Source organism: Nerophis lumbriciformis, linkage group LG10 (assembly GCF_033978685.3).
Source record: "Nerophis lumbriciformis linkage group LG10, RoL_Nlum_v2.1, whole genome shotgun sequence".
NCBI lineage: Eukaryota > Metazoa > Chordata > Actinopteri > Syngnathiformes > Syngnathidae > Nerophis > Nerophis lumbriciformis.
This window is the reverse complement of record NC_084557.2, coordinates 54,828,310-54,841,056: the sequence shown is the minus strand read 5'-3', so window position 1 is coordinate 54,841,056 and position 12,747 is coordinate 54,828,310. Positions and strand designations below refer to the sequence as shown.

General features: G+C 39.2%; 1 protein-coding gene and 1 non-coding gene across 8 annotated transcripts in view; both read left to right on the top strand.

The window, feature by feature from the left end:
• The first annotated feature begins 19 nt into the window (after positions 1–19).
• Positions 20–12,747, top strand: part of srpk2 (SRSF protein kinase 2) — an 88,051-nt gene continuing 75,323 nt past the window's right edge. For 4 of the 7 annotated variants that reach the window (XM_061969387.2, XM_061969391.2, XM_061969385.2 and 1 more), the window contains exons 1-3: positions 69–187; positions 2,838–3,018; positions 3,221–3,287. In XM_061969387.2, the coding sequence (XP_061825371.2) occupies positions 2,919–3,018; positions 3,221–3,287 (167 nt within the window). In that variant the 5' untranslated portion in view covers positions 69–187; positions 2,838–2,918. Of the gene's footprint in view, positions 38–68; positions 188–2,822; positions 3,019–3,220; positions 3,288–12,747 lie in introns of those variants that run through there. The other 3 variants (XM_061969386.2, XM_061969388.2, XM_061969383.2) reach the window with 3 other exon arrangements.
• trnat-agu (transfer RNA threonine (anticodon AGU)) lies at positions 780–853 on the top strand. The gene has a single exon. It is a non-coding gene; the product is annotated as a tRNA-Thr (tRNA).

Below are 12,747 nucleotides of genomic sequence, written 5' to 3'. Positions count from 1 at the left end.
CGAACACAACGTGTTGAAAGCGGACCACGTCACCTAAGTAAGAGCGTGGGAATCCTTACAAAGTGAAAGTACAACATCATTACAGACAAGCGTGGGAATCCTTACAAAGTGAAAGTACAACATAATTACAGAGAAGGTAGAAATAAAAGACAAGCGGCCTTAAAAAGACTTTTATGTGCATTGGAGGGTGAGTAGAGGCACTTTGCGACGGAATATACTGGTTTACGGCATCGGTCTACTTTAGCCTTTTTGGAGACTCTTTAGCTCACTTTTGACAACATTCCATCCATTTTTACCGCTTGTCCCTCTCGGGTGGCTGAAGCACATCCTAGCTGCATTCGGGCATAAAGACACGACCATGATTGTGGATTAGTCAAATGTGAAATAACCCACTAGAACAATTGTCGTAAAGTTGGACTACTTCTTGCTGGTATTTGGCCATTAATGTCATCCTTTTTCTCCCATAGTCACACTCCTAAATACACTTCTCTATTTAATACACATTCTGTCTTTCTTCATTTCTAATAACAATAATCAGTTGACTACTTCTTGCTGGTATTTGGCCATTAATGTCATCCTTTTTCTCCCATAGTCACACACCTAAATGCACTTCTCTATTTAATACACATTCTTTGTTTACAGTTTACCTGAGCAGTTAGTAACGTCACTCAAACAAAGCAATGACGATGACGGATAATAACGGAACGAAAGTAATAAAACATAAAAAAGTACATTGTGTGTTTTAGATTATATTATAAAATGCGCCGACTGTGCGCACCGGCGCCGTGGCTTAGTTGGTTAAAGCGCCTGTCTAGTAAACAGGAGATCCTGGGTTCGAATCCCAGCGGTGCCTTTTCATGTATCATTTTAATTCCGATCAAACATCTTGTGACGTCATATATACATATCTTATATATCTTCCTGCAGGTGTACTCACAACTAATGCTGTTATATACATCATATTTGTACATACATATGTGTACATACACCATATATGTACATACATATATGTACATACATCATATACTGTATGTATGTACATCATATTTGTACATACATCATATTTGTACATACATTTACCATGAATTGATTTAAGTGGACCCCGACTTAAACAAGTTGAAAAACTTATTGGGGTGTTACCATTTAGTGGTCAATTGTACGAAATAGGTACTTCACTGTGCAACATACTAATAAAAGTCTCAAACAATCAATCAATCAACATCATATTTGTACAGACATCATATATGTACATTCATCATATATGTACATGCATCATATGTGTACATGCATCATATATGTACATTCATCATATTTGTACATACATCATATTTGTATGTACATATATGTACATACATCATATATGTACATACATCATATGTGTATATGCATCATATATGTACATGCCACAAAAAAAGCCACAAATAACTTCAGTTGAAATACAGGACTCTCTGAAAAATGGTGGTGTGGCTGTTTGAAGATGCACAATAAGGAGGCACTTGAAGAAAAATGAACTGCGTGGTCGATTCGCCAGAAGAAAGCCATTTCTGCTCAAATGTCACAAAGTATCCCGCTTACATTACAGCACAGAGACAAGCCTCAAAACTTCTGGAGCAAAGTAATTTGGAGTGATGGCTTTCTTCTGGCGACTCGACCATGCAGCCCATTTCTCTTCAAGTGCCTCCTTATTGTGCATCTTCAAACAGCCACACCACAATTTTTCAGAGAGTCCTGTATTTCAGCTGAAGTTATTTGTGGATTTTTCTTTGCATCTCCAACAATTTTCCTGGCAGTTGTGGCTGAAATCTTTGCTGGTCTACCTGAACCCCTCATTTTCCACTTCTTCATCAGCGTTTGAACACTGCTGATTGGCATTCTCAATTCATTGGATATCTTTTTATACCCCTTTCCTGTTTTATGCAGTTCAATGACCTTTTCTCGCAGATCCTTTGACAATTATTTAGCCTTCCCCATGACTCAGAATCCAGAAACATGTGTGCAGCACTGGATGAAAGATGCAATGGTCTGTCAGAAGCCCAGAAACTCACTCACCTTTTATACACACACATTCATTACAAACAAACATGTCACAGGTGAGGATTGGAACCTTGATTAGCCATTCAAACATGTTTGTGTCAACTTTTGTGCATGTTATCAGATCAAAGTCACTGGGGTATGTCAACTTTTGATCAGGGTCATTTGGGTACTTTCTTTTGTCATTTTGATTTAAAAAGAGTAAACACAGTTATTTGCCAATAAATAGCTTCACACAACCATTAAGCATGAGTGGAAGAAAGGTTTTTGTGTTATCATTCATATTCTCTGAAAAATGGCCAAGAAATCATCAATTCTCCCAGGGTATGTTAACTTATGAGCACAACTGTATATGTACATACATCCAGGGGCGCCGAAAAGGGGGGGGTAAAGGAGACGGATTCTAGGGGCCCATGATGGAGGGGGGCCCAGAGAGGCCCCTAATGATGATGAAATTATAATACAGAAAAAATAATGACACTGTGTTGGGGGCCCTGTAAAGATTCTTTTCATGGGGCCCAAAATCCCTAGCGGCGCCCCTGCATACAACACATGTGTACATGCATCATATGTGTACATACATCATATATGTACATACATCATATTTGTACGTACATCATATGTGTACATACATATATGTACATGCATCATATATGTACATACATCATATGTGTACATACATCATATAAGTACATACATCATATGTGTACATGCATCATATGTGTGCATGCATCACATATGTAGATATATGATGTATGTATATGTACATACATGCATCATTTGGAGTGAAGTATGTTGTTGTTTAGTTTGTGGATCGACTGGAAGAAGCCGCTGGAGATGTTAGCTGCAATCCCCCTGCTGGTCGACAGAGGGCGTGCTGAGCGTGGATGCGTGTGTTGGAGTATTTGAACGCGTGCGTGTCCGTCAAGTGTCTCCGCGTCTGCAGATCCTTCAGAGAGGAGGAGGAGAATATGCTCCCCAGGAAAGGTGCTTATATCTCTTCTACACCACCCCCAACCTCATGGCGTCAAACCCCGTCCTCTTTATTGGCGTCTCCATCGGACCGGAAGTGCAGCTGTGCCGGCCTAATGACGTATGTCCTCTCTCTCTCTCTTCCTGCATCTCCTGCTTCCTGTGCGTCCTTTCCCGGCTCGCTGATGCCCGATGTCAACTCACTTGGACCCGCCAGTGATGACCATGCAGTCGAGGAAGAGGAGGCCGAAGGGGAAGAAGGAGAAGCCGGCTCATCATCGCAGGTAAGCCGCCGGCATGTGAGGAGAGGCGGGGCCGCAGACCATCATCCATCTATGCTTATACTGAGTGCACTGTGGACACACATGCTTTATACTGAGTGCACTGTGGACACACATGCTTTATACTGAGTGCACTGTGGACACACATGCTTTATACTGAGTGCACTGTGGACACACATGCTTTATACTGAGTGCACTATGGACATAAATCATTGGATGTGTGTGTGTGTGTGTGTGTGTGTGTGTGTGTGTGTGTGTGTGTGTGTGTGTGTGTGTGTGTGTGTGTGTGTGTGTGTGTGTGAGGGAAGTATTTGCAGCCTTCATTCATTTACACTTTATGGCTTATTTGGAGTGTCCAAGTGTCATCAATTTGCTAGATGAATAATGCATGTTTGCAATTGTGTCAGCAGTCTGCTGACACAAAGCTATCTGCTTTTTTTTTTATGTCACTATTGATTCCCAGTTGTGTGTGTGTGTGTGTGTGTGTGTGTGTGTGTGTGTGTGTGTGTGTGTGTGTGTGTGTGTGTGTGTGTGTGTGTGTGTGTGTGTGTGAGAAAATAGGACTGTGTGCAGTGTTGTGTATGTGAATTGGGAGTGTGGAGGGTTCGGGTTAGGGATGAATATAGTTCACATTTCAACCAATACTACTTTCTTATCAATACTTAAAAACGGGTTTGGTGCTTAAAGGTTGCCTAAGAATGAAAAAAACAAACAAAACATGCACATTTTGTAAAAACAAATAAAATTAAAAAACACTACCAAGCGTTTGATGTGTGCAGTTGTGAGATTCACACAGACTAGTAATTGAAAGTCTTTTGAATGATTTTTTTATCGTCCATTTTTTCCATACATGTAAGACATAACTGGACTTAACGGTTGCGTGGGAATATGTACACTGGAACACATTTCCATGCTCGGGTAGAGAGTGCCCAAACGGTTTGTCATTTCAAAAATATCAAAGAGATGCCACGTTGTCTCTACAAAACAAAAACATTCCTCAGTGAAACAAGTCAAGAAGAAATGGAAATGGCTGAGGAGTCTAATAACGTCTTGAGTTCTGTTGTCAACCAAATGCAACTTAATTGCTATGAATCATATAATAATTACCTTTTCAAACTGGAAGGACGGTTTTTAAGTAGTGAATGTGCTTTTATTGTGAAGGTGTCTCACTCAGAGGATGTCACTGCCATTTGCAGCAAAATACTCAAATTATACAAATTAAATGACAACTAATACAACCCACAAAAATGGTCTTAATTATCGCAGCAGTTTGCAATATTGAAGCTCATAATTCCGTTTTTTGTGAATGCAGCCTAAATTGTCGTCATTGGTGCATAATGAGAAAGTGCTTTGGTTTTTTGTTGCGGCTACCGGCTAGCGTTGCTAGCGGTGTTATGAGGGCTGCTGCCGGCGTGTTGAGGTCAGTAATCGTTTAAAAAGTCATCCAAATAATTACTTTAATACAAGTTTGTAAGTAGGAACTTCTGATTCATTTAGTGGCTATTTTTAAAGGTACTTGGATTGCTAGTAGTGTGTGAGGGGATAGACACTGCATGGAATACAAAAAAACTGCATATTTTACAGTCACTTAGGATGTTACAACAGGGCTAATGTTAGCATAACGTTAGCTAAAACATAAAAAAAAAACATCTACAACTTACCACAACCTATTTGATGTTGTTGGAAGTGGAATTCCTGTAGGCTGAAATGGGAACATTTCTTCTGACACAGATGACAGCACGTGATATAAATGTTATTTTTTTTGTAAGTGACCATTGAAGAGTTGCGCTGTGTGCAGTTTGAGTGGCAGTCAAACAGAGTCATGTGACTGGAGGAAGTCTCTCTGACCAATGTCTTTGCCAACAGTCATCAATAACCAACAACATGATGACGTGAGTAAATGCAGACATCTGAATGAACAGGCTAAAACTAACCTTTCTTTTTCACAAAAATTCTCCAGTAAAAGTCAAAAGTATGTCACATTAAAACTACTCTGACAAGTCCAATGTATTCAAAAAGTTCCTGAAGTAAATGTAAGTGAGTATTACTACATATCTGCATGTAGTACATAGCATACAGGACTGTCTCAGAAAATTTGAATATTGTGATAAAGTTCTCTATTTTTTGTAATGCAATTAAAAAAAACAAAAATGTCATACATTCTGGATTCATTACACATCAACTGAAATATTGCAAGCCTTTTATTATTTTAATATTGCTGATTATGGCATAAAGCTTAAGAAAACTCATAAATCCTATCTCAAAAAATTTGAATATTTTCTCAGACCAAGTAAAAAAAAAAGATTTATAACAGCAAAACAAAATCAAACATTTGAAAATGTCAATTAATGCACTCAGTACTTGGTTGGGAATCCTTTTGCACGGATAACTGCATCAATGCGGCGTGGCATGGAGGCAATCATTGCTGAGGTGTTATGGATGCCCAGGATGCTTCAATAGCGGCCTTTAGCTCATTTGCATTATTGGGTCTGGTGTCTTTCAGCTTCTTCTTCACAATACCCCACAAATTCTCTATGGGGTTCAGGTCAGGGGAGTTGGCAGGCCAATGGAGGACAGTAATGCCATGGTCAGTACACCAGTTACTGGTGGTTTTGGCACTGCTGGATCATGCTGGAAAATGAAATCATCATCTCCATAGAGCTTTTCAACAGATGGAAGCATGTAGTGCTGTAAAATCTCTAGAAGCGTCTGACTTGGGCTATGGAAAAGAAGCACTGGACAGTTGCAGAGTGGTCCAGAGTCCTGTTTTCAGACCAAAGCAAGTTTTGTATTTCATTTGGAAGTCAAGGCGCTAGAGTCTGGAGGAAGGCTGGAGAGGAGCAAAACCCAAGTTGCTTGAAATCCAGTGTGAAGTTCCCACAGTCAGCAATGGTTTGGGGAGCCATGTCAGCTGCTGGTGTTGGTCCACTGTGTTTCATCAAGTCCAGAGTCAATGCAGCTGTGTACCAAGAGATTTTACAGCACTACATGCTTCCATCTGTTGGAAAGCTCTATGGAGATGATGATTTCATTTTCCAGCATGATCCAGCAGTGCCAAAACCACCAGTAACTGGTGTACTGACCATGGCATTACTGTCCTCCATTGGCATGCCAACTCCCCTGACCTGAATCCCATAGAGAATTTGTGGGGTATTGTGAAGAAGAAGCTGAAAGACACCAGGCCCAATAATGCAAATGAGCTAAAGGCTGCTATTGAAGCATCCTGGGCATCCATAACACCTCAGCAATGATTGCCTCCATGCCACACCGCATTGATGCAGTAATCCGTGCAAAAGGATTCCCAACCAAGTACTGAGTGCATTCATTGACATTTTTAAATGTTTGATTTTGTTTTGCTGTTATAAATCTTTTTTTTTACTTGTCTGAGGAAATATTCTAATTTTTTGAGATAGGATTTTTGAGTTTTCTTAAGCTGTATGCCATAATCACTATAAGCACTATTCAGAACAAACGTGTCTCCACAGTACTGCACATAAAAAAGAAACAATTAAAGTAATCCAATTACATGCATTTAAAATGAAACAAGTTAACCATAAACAAACAAGTAATAACAGAATTAAACAACAAAATACTTCAATAAAATAGAATTAAACAATAAAATAGAATAAAACAATAAAAACAAATCAATATAATAGAATAAAACAATAAAAGACACAGAGGACCAGAGAATAAAAGTGGGTTTTAAGACCAGATTTGACATGAAGGGGCAGAACATCCAGAGTTTAGGGCCAACAACAGAGAAGGTCCCTAGTCCTAAGCCTCCTTTTTAGGCCCCACAAGTTTGAACTGGCCCTCAGAGCATGAATTTGGATGATGCCAGTCCATTCAAAGCTTTAAAAACAAACATTTTCTAATCAGTTCTAAAACCAACAGGAAGTCAACACAGAGAAGCGAGAATCTAGTGATGTGCTCTTCTTTAGGTTCCCATTAAAAGTGGTGCCACAGAGTTCTGGACTAAGTGTTAGCCGGACTTATTCCAGTGTCAAGTGCACTGCAGTAGTCCAGACCTGGTGACATAGAAACCTGCACCACCTGTTCCAATTGTTTCAAAGAGAAAAAAGATTTCATCTTTGATAAAAACTTGATTTTTAACAATGGCGTTGATTTGTTTGTCCAATGTAAAAGCCTGGTCTTTAATGACTCCAAGGCTGGATTTGTCCAATGTAAAAGCCTGGTCTTTAATGACTCCAAGACTGGATTTGTCCAATGTAAAAGCCTGGTCTTTAATGACTCCAAGGCTGGATTTGTCCAATGTAAAAGCCTGGTCTTTAATGACTCCAAGGCTGGAGTTCCTTATTTCAAGCTAATCCTTGCTGCCTTAGGACCGCTCCCTAAAACGAGGTCCCAGCATGCAGTGTGTTGTGGACGTTGCCATAGAAACCCTTGCACGCAGGCCAGTAGCCGTAATAACACAGCGAGACCCAGGCAGTCGCCAAGGTCTGACTGGCGAGTCGAGACAGAGGAGAGATTGCTGCTCGTAAATTTTGACGATGGGCTCTCTGGTTGACCTTTGAACTGTTGTAGATCTGTGGGTAAGTTGACCTCATCCTTTAGAGAAACCATCTTATGATCCACTTTGCTTTCTAGTACCAGCCTTTTTGTTGTGATAGCCTGGAGAACCTGACTTGATGAACTCCACTACACGTGCAACCACTCCTATGGCAGCCCGTTTAGGCAGCTGCCTGGTTAGGCTGGAGAGGATTGTGCAGCCCGTTTAGGCAGCTGCCTGGTTAGGCTGGAGAGGATTGTCAAGCCCACTGATTAGACAAATTGATTGTGGAGCCATAATGCAACAAAACCATAGGGATGCTGACATGGCATTTCCAAAGTCAATTGACTCGGGTCAACAAATTGAGCGCATGAAATCTGCGATGAAGGATCAGACAATTATGACTTTAGCAGCTACAATTACTTCCAACACAACAGAGCAGGTATTAACTTGCTAATCATTGATGCATACCGTATGTTGCAATGTGTTCACATTTCAGCCAATACGGTGCCAATGTCCGGTACCTGGGTATCGATACTGGCCCTCAACGATACCAATTTTTGGTAATTTTGTGTGTTTTAACAAATATCAAATGTTTTTGATAATAAAAATGCAATTTTTTTATTGTAACATTTCAAAATTGTTGTTGAATTATCACAATTCTAAGTCTCATTTTGAAGTAGCGGTTAGATGGCAGAAATATAGTATGTGCTTTATGGTGTGTTGGCTCGTCAAACTAGTCTTTTGTTGCGCCCTAAAAAGTGTTAATACGGTATGTATTGTACTTATTACTCTTTGATTGTAATGTGCATCTCAGTTGTAGTTTTTATTGACAAATTTGGACTGTAAAATCGCTAATGCTGCCCAGTAGCATGTCAGTAGCAATGCCAATGTACATTAGCATCAAGCTAGCGCGTTTTTGGAAAAGTGACGCCTTACTTTCCTGACCATGGAGTGTTTTTTGAGTCAGTTGGAATTTCAAATTGCAAGAGTACCTAGAGTAGTTTGGCTGAGTGACGGCCAAGTACAAAGAGCCGTCCAGCTACCGTAACACCGACCCTTTGGATGTGAGCTGAATTGCTGCCCGGCTTTAGTTGGAGCACATATTTACAGTTTGTCTTTGTCCCAAAAGGAGAAGGGAGAAGCTGAGCTTATTGGACCCTACCTCTTTTCTGTCTCATGGCATTTTTTGAAGATGTTTATTCACGTCCTGTGCTCAGTCTGTACCAGAGGACAATAAACAAAGGCATGAATAAATAAGTAATGGTCTTCCCAAGACAGACCAATGAGACGGTGACATATTCCCAGCTTTTATTAGCGAGCTCAAACTCAAGACACAAGAACAAATTATTCCGCTAGTGTCAAAGAAGACCTTTTTTGAACCCACATGTTGTATGGCCTCCATGTGATGCCTTCCTTTCCTTCACTGACCCATAATTAAGGATGAAGGCAGGCGCACAAACAACAAAGTCAATACTGCTTCCCTCCTGCCATTAAATTGCTCATGTCGGCTCAAATCGCTGCTTCTTCCTTTTACCTGCAAGCTGTTTGTTTTGCAGCCCAGTGGACCTCTAATGAGTGTGTGTGTGTGTGTGTGTGTGTGTGTGTGTGTGTGTGTGTGTGTGTGTGTGTCCTCCACAATCCATCAGCTTGTTTTAGCAAGGCTGCAGACATTGTAAAAAGGGTTACTGGCAGTGCGTCTGCGGTCTTTATTACACGAGGAAAAAGTGCATTTGCTGTTGGCCTTTGTGCTTGCAGTTCTCCATTTGACCGCAAGAGGGCAGCATTGGCCTGTGAAATCTCAGTAAATGACAGAAAACAGTTTGTTTGTCTCGGGTGTAAATGTTTAGCTAAAGTTAAAGTAGCAATGATTGTCACACACACACTAGGTGTGTTGAAATTTGTCCTCTGCATTTGACCCATCCTCTTGATCACCCCCTGGGAGGTGAGGGGAGCAGTGGGCAGGAGCGGTGCCACGCCCGGGAATCATTTTTGGTGATTTAACCCCCAATTCCAACCCTTGATGCTGAGTGCCAACCAAGCATGGGTCCCATTTTTATAGTCTTTGGTATGACTTGGCCGGGGTTTGAACTCACAACCTAGCCATCTCAGGGCGGACACTCTAACCACTAGACCACTGAGTAGGTAACACTTGCATCCTCCACAATGTCACTTCATCAGAGTGTGGTGGGTGCAGAAAGGAGCGCCTCCAAGTGGATAAAATGTGCTTGCAGTTCTCCATTTGACCACAAGAGGGCAGCCAAGAAAGGAGCGCCTCCAAGTGGATCAAATGTGTACTTCAGTTTCAACTCTCACAGTAAAGACTGTGGAAGATGTTCTTTCAAGTTTTTTTTGGTGACCCAGATTATATTGTGTGCCACCTAGTTCTTGTGTTGTGACACAGTCCTACATTGGAGGGTTTTTAAATGGACTCACTTTGGAAGGCTTTTGTAGAGAGGTGAAAGGTCACTTGCAAGTTTATTGTAGAAAAGAAAGTTTTTTTAGGGATGTTTCTATTGTGCATTTCACATTTGATTTAGTTGTGGTATTATTGTGTTTTAATCAAACTGTTGCATTCGCCTTTGGAGCAGTTTTGAATTCTGTTATTGTTATTGTTGTGTTTGTTGTTGTTGTCTCTCTGTCTTGTCCCCACAATGTCTTTCTTTTTTGCTCTTTCTGTCCCCTCCTGCTCAGATCTGGCTGCACCAAATAATAATATAAATCTATTTAATAATGCCAAATACAAATAAGACAACAGGAGAAGTATCCTACACTTCTCTTCTGTAAAGTCTGTGTAGAGCAGATATAGATCATCTACATCTACATCATGTAAAGTCAATGTGTACATCAGATATAGATCATGTACATCTACTATATGATTTGTCTGAGTAGATGGACAGGACAAAAAAACTGAAAACAAACAAAAACAAAACAATACCTTTTCTTGGCAGCAAAAGATGACACATTGTCGTACATTTTGATCGACAAAATATTAAAATACGTTTTATTTTTATATTACAAGATCACCCCCAAATAACAACTGTTATAATAAAATAAACTAAGTAAATACTTAAAAAAAATAAATTAAATAGATATTATTTCTTGACATGTAGTTTCATAGCCAAATGGAGCCTGGGCAGGGGCATGAAAGAGCCACATAGTGCTTCAGAGCCCCGGGTTGCAGACACCTGGACTACACTAGGTTTGTTCCTGACTAAAACAATGACTAATTGTTTATACCATGACATATCAATATTTATACCATGACATATCAATGTTTATACCATGACATATCAATGTTTATACCATGACATATCAATGTTTATACCATGACATATCAATATTTATACCATGACATATCAATGTTTATACCATGACATATCAATGTTTATACCATGACATATCAATATTTATACCATGACATATCAATGTTTATACCATGACATATCAATGTTTATACCATGACATATCAATGTTTATACCATGACATATCAATATTTATACCATGACATATCAATGTTTATACCATGACATATCAATGTTTATACCATGGCATATCAATGTTTATACCATGGTATATCAATGTTTATGCCATGACATCAATGTTTATACCATGGCGTATCAATGTTTATACCATGGCATATCAATGTTTATACCATGACATATCAATGTTTATACCATGACATATCAATGTTTATACCATGACATATCAATATTTATACCATGACATATCAATGTTTATACCATGACATATCAATGTTTATACCATGGCATATCAATGTTTATACCATGGTATATCAATGTTTATGCCATGACATCAATGTTTATACCATGGCGTATCAATGTTTATACCATGGCATATCAATGTTTATACCATGACATATCAATGTTTATACCATGACATATCAATGTTTATACCATGACATATCAATGTTTATGCCATGGTATATCAATGTTTATACCATGGCATATCAATGTTTATACCATGGCATATCAATGTTTATACCATGACATATCAATGTTTATGCCATGGTATATCAATGTTTATACCATGGCATATCAATGTTTATGCCATAATATATCAATGTTTATGCCATAATATATCAATGTTTATGCCATAATATATCAATGTTTATGCCATGGCATATCAATGTTTATGCCATGGCGTATCAATGTTTATACCATGGCATATCAATGTTTATTCCATAATATATCAATGTTTATTCCATAATATATGAATGTTTATTCCATAATATATCAATGTTGTCGAATACAATCGGGTCCAAAATGTGCACTATTTCATGAAAGGTATATTGCTATAAAAAGTCTGAGGTGTGAATGTACTACTGATGATGTTTGAGGGTCTTCACTCAAGACTAAGCATGACATGCTGCTTGCTATTACCAACAAAAAGAAGTCATCAGGTCAAAACTCTGCACAAATAAATGTCTAAGTCTAAATAGAAATCAGGCTGAGGTGTGAAAAGTATTAGTGATGTTGCTTGAAGACCAAACATGATTGCAACTGCTCACAGAAAAGGAGATTCTTGCCTAATTGCAAAGCTATGCCAACATCATGTGACCTACTGTACATCCACATGTTGCTAAGATAGCCTGTTTGGGGCCTCTTAGTGAATCTGTTTTATGTCAATATCTGTTTTATGTAACTGTCTGTTTTATGTAAATATCTGTTTTATGTAAATATCTGTTTTATGTAACTACTGCACATGTCAACACAGTCAGCATCATTTGTGCTACTTGTCACATGTGACAGAATGATCTAGCTCGTACTCAAAGACCACTCCTAGTGTCACCTCTGAACAAGCATGACAACACTACACAGCATTAGGTGACCTAAAGAAAGACTAAAGATCATCAGGTGACCTAAAGAAAGACTAAAGATCATCAGGTGACTTAAAGAAAGACTAAAGATCATCAGGTGACCTAAAGAAAG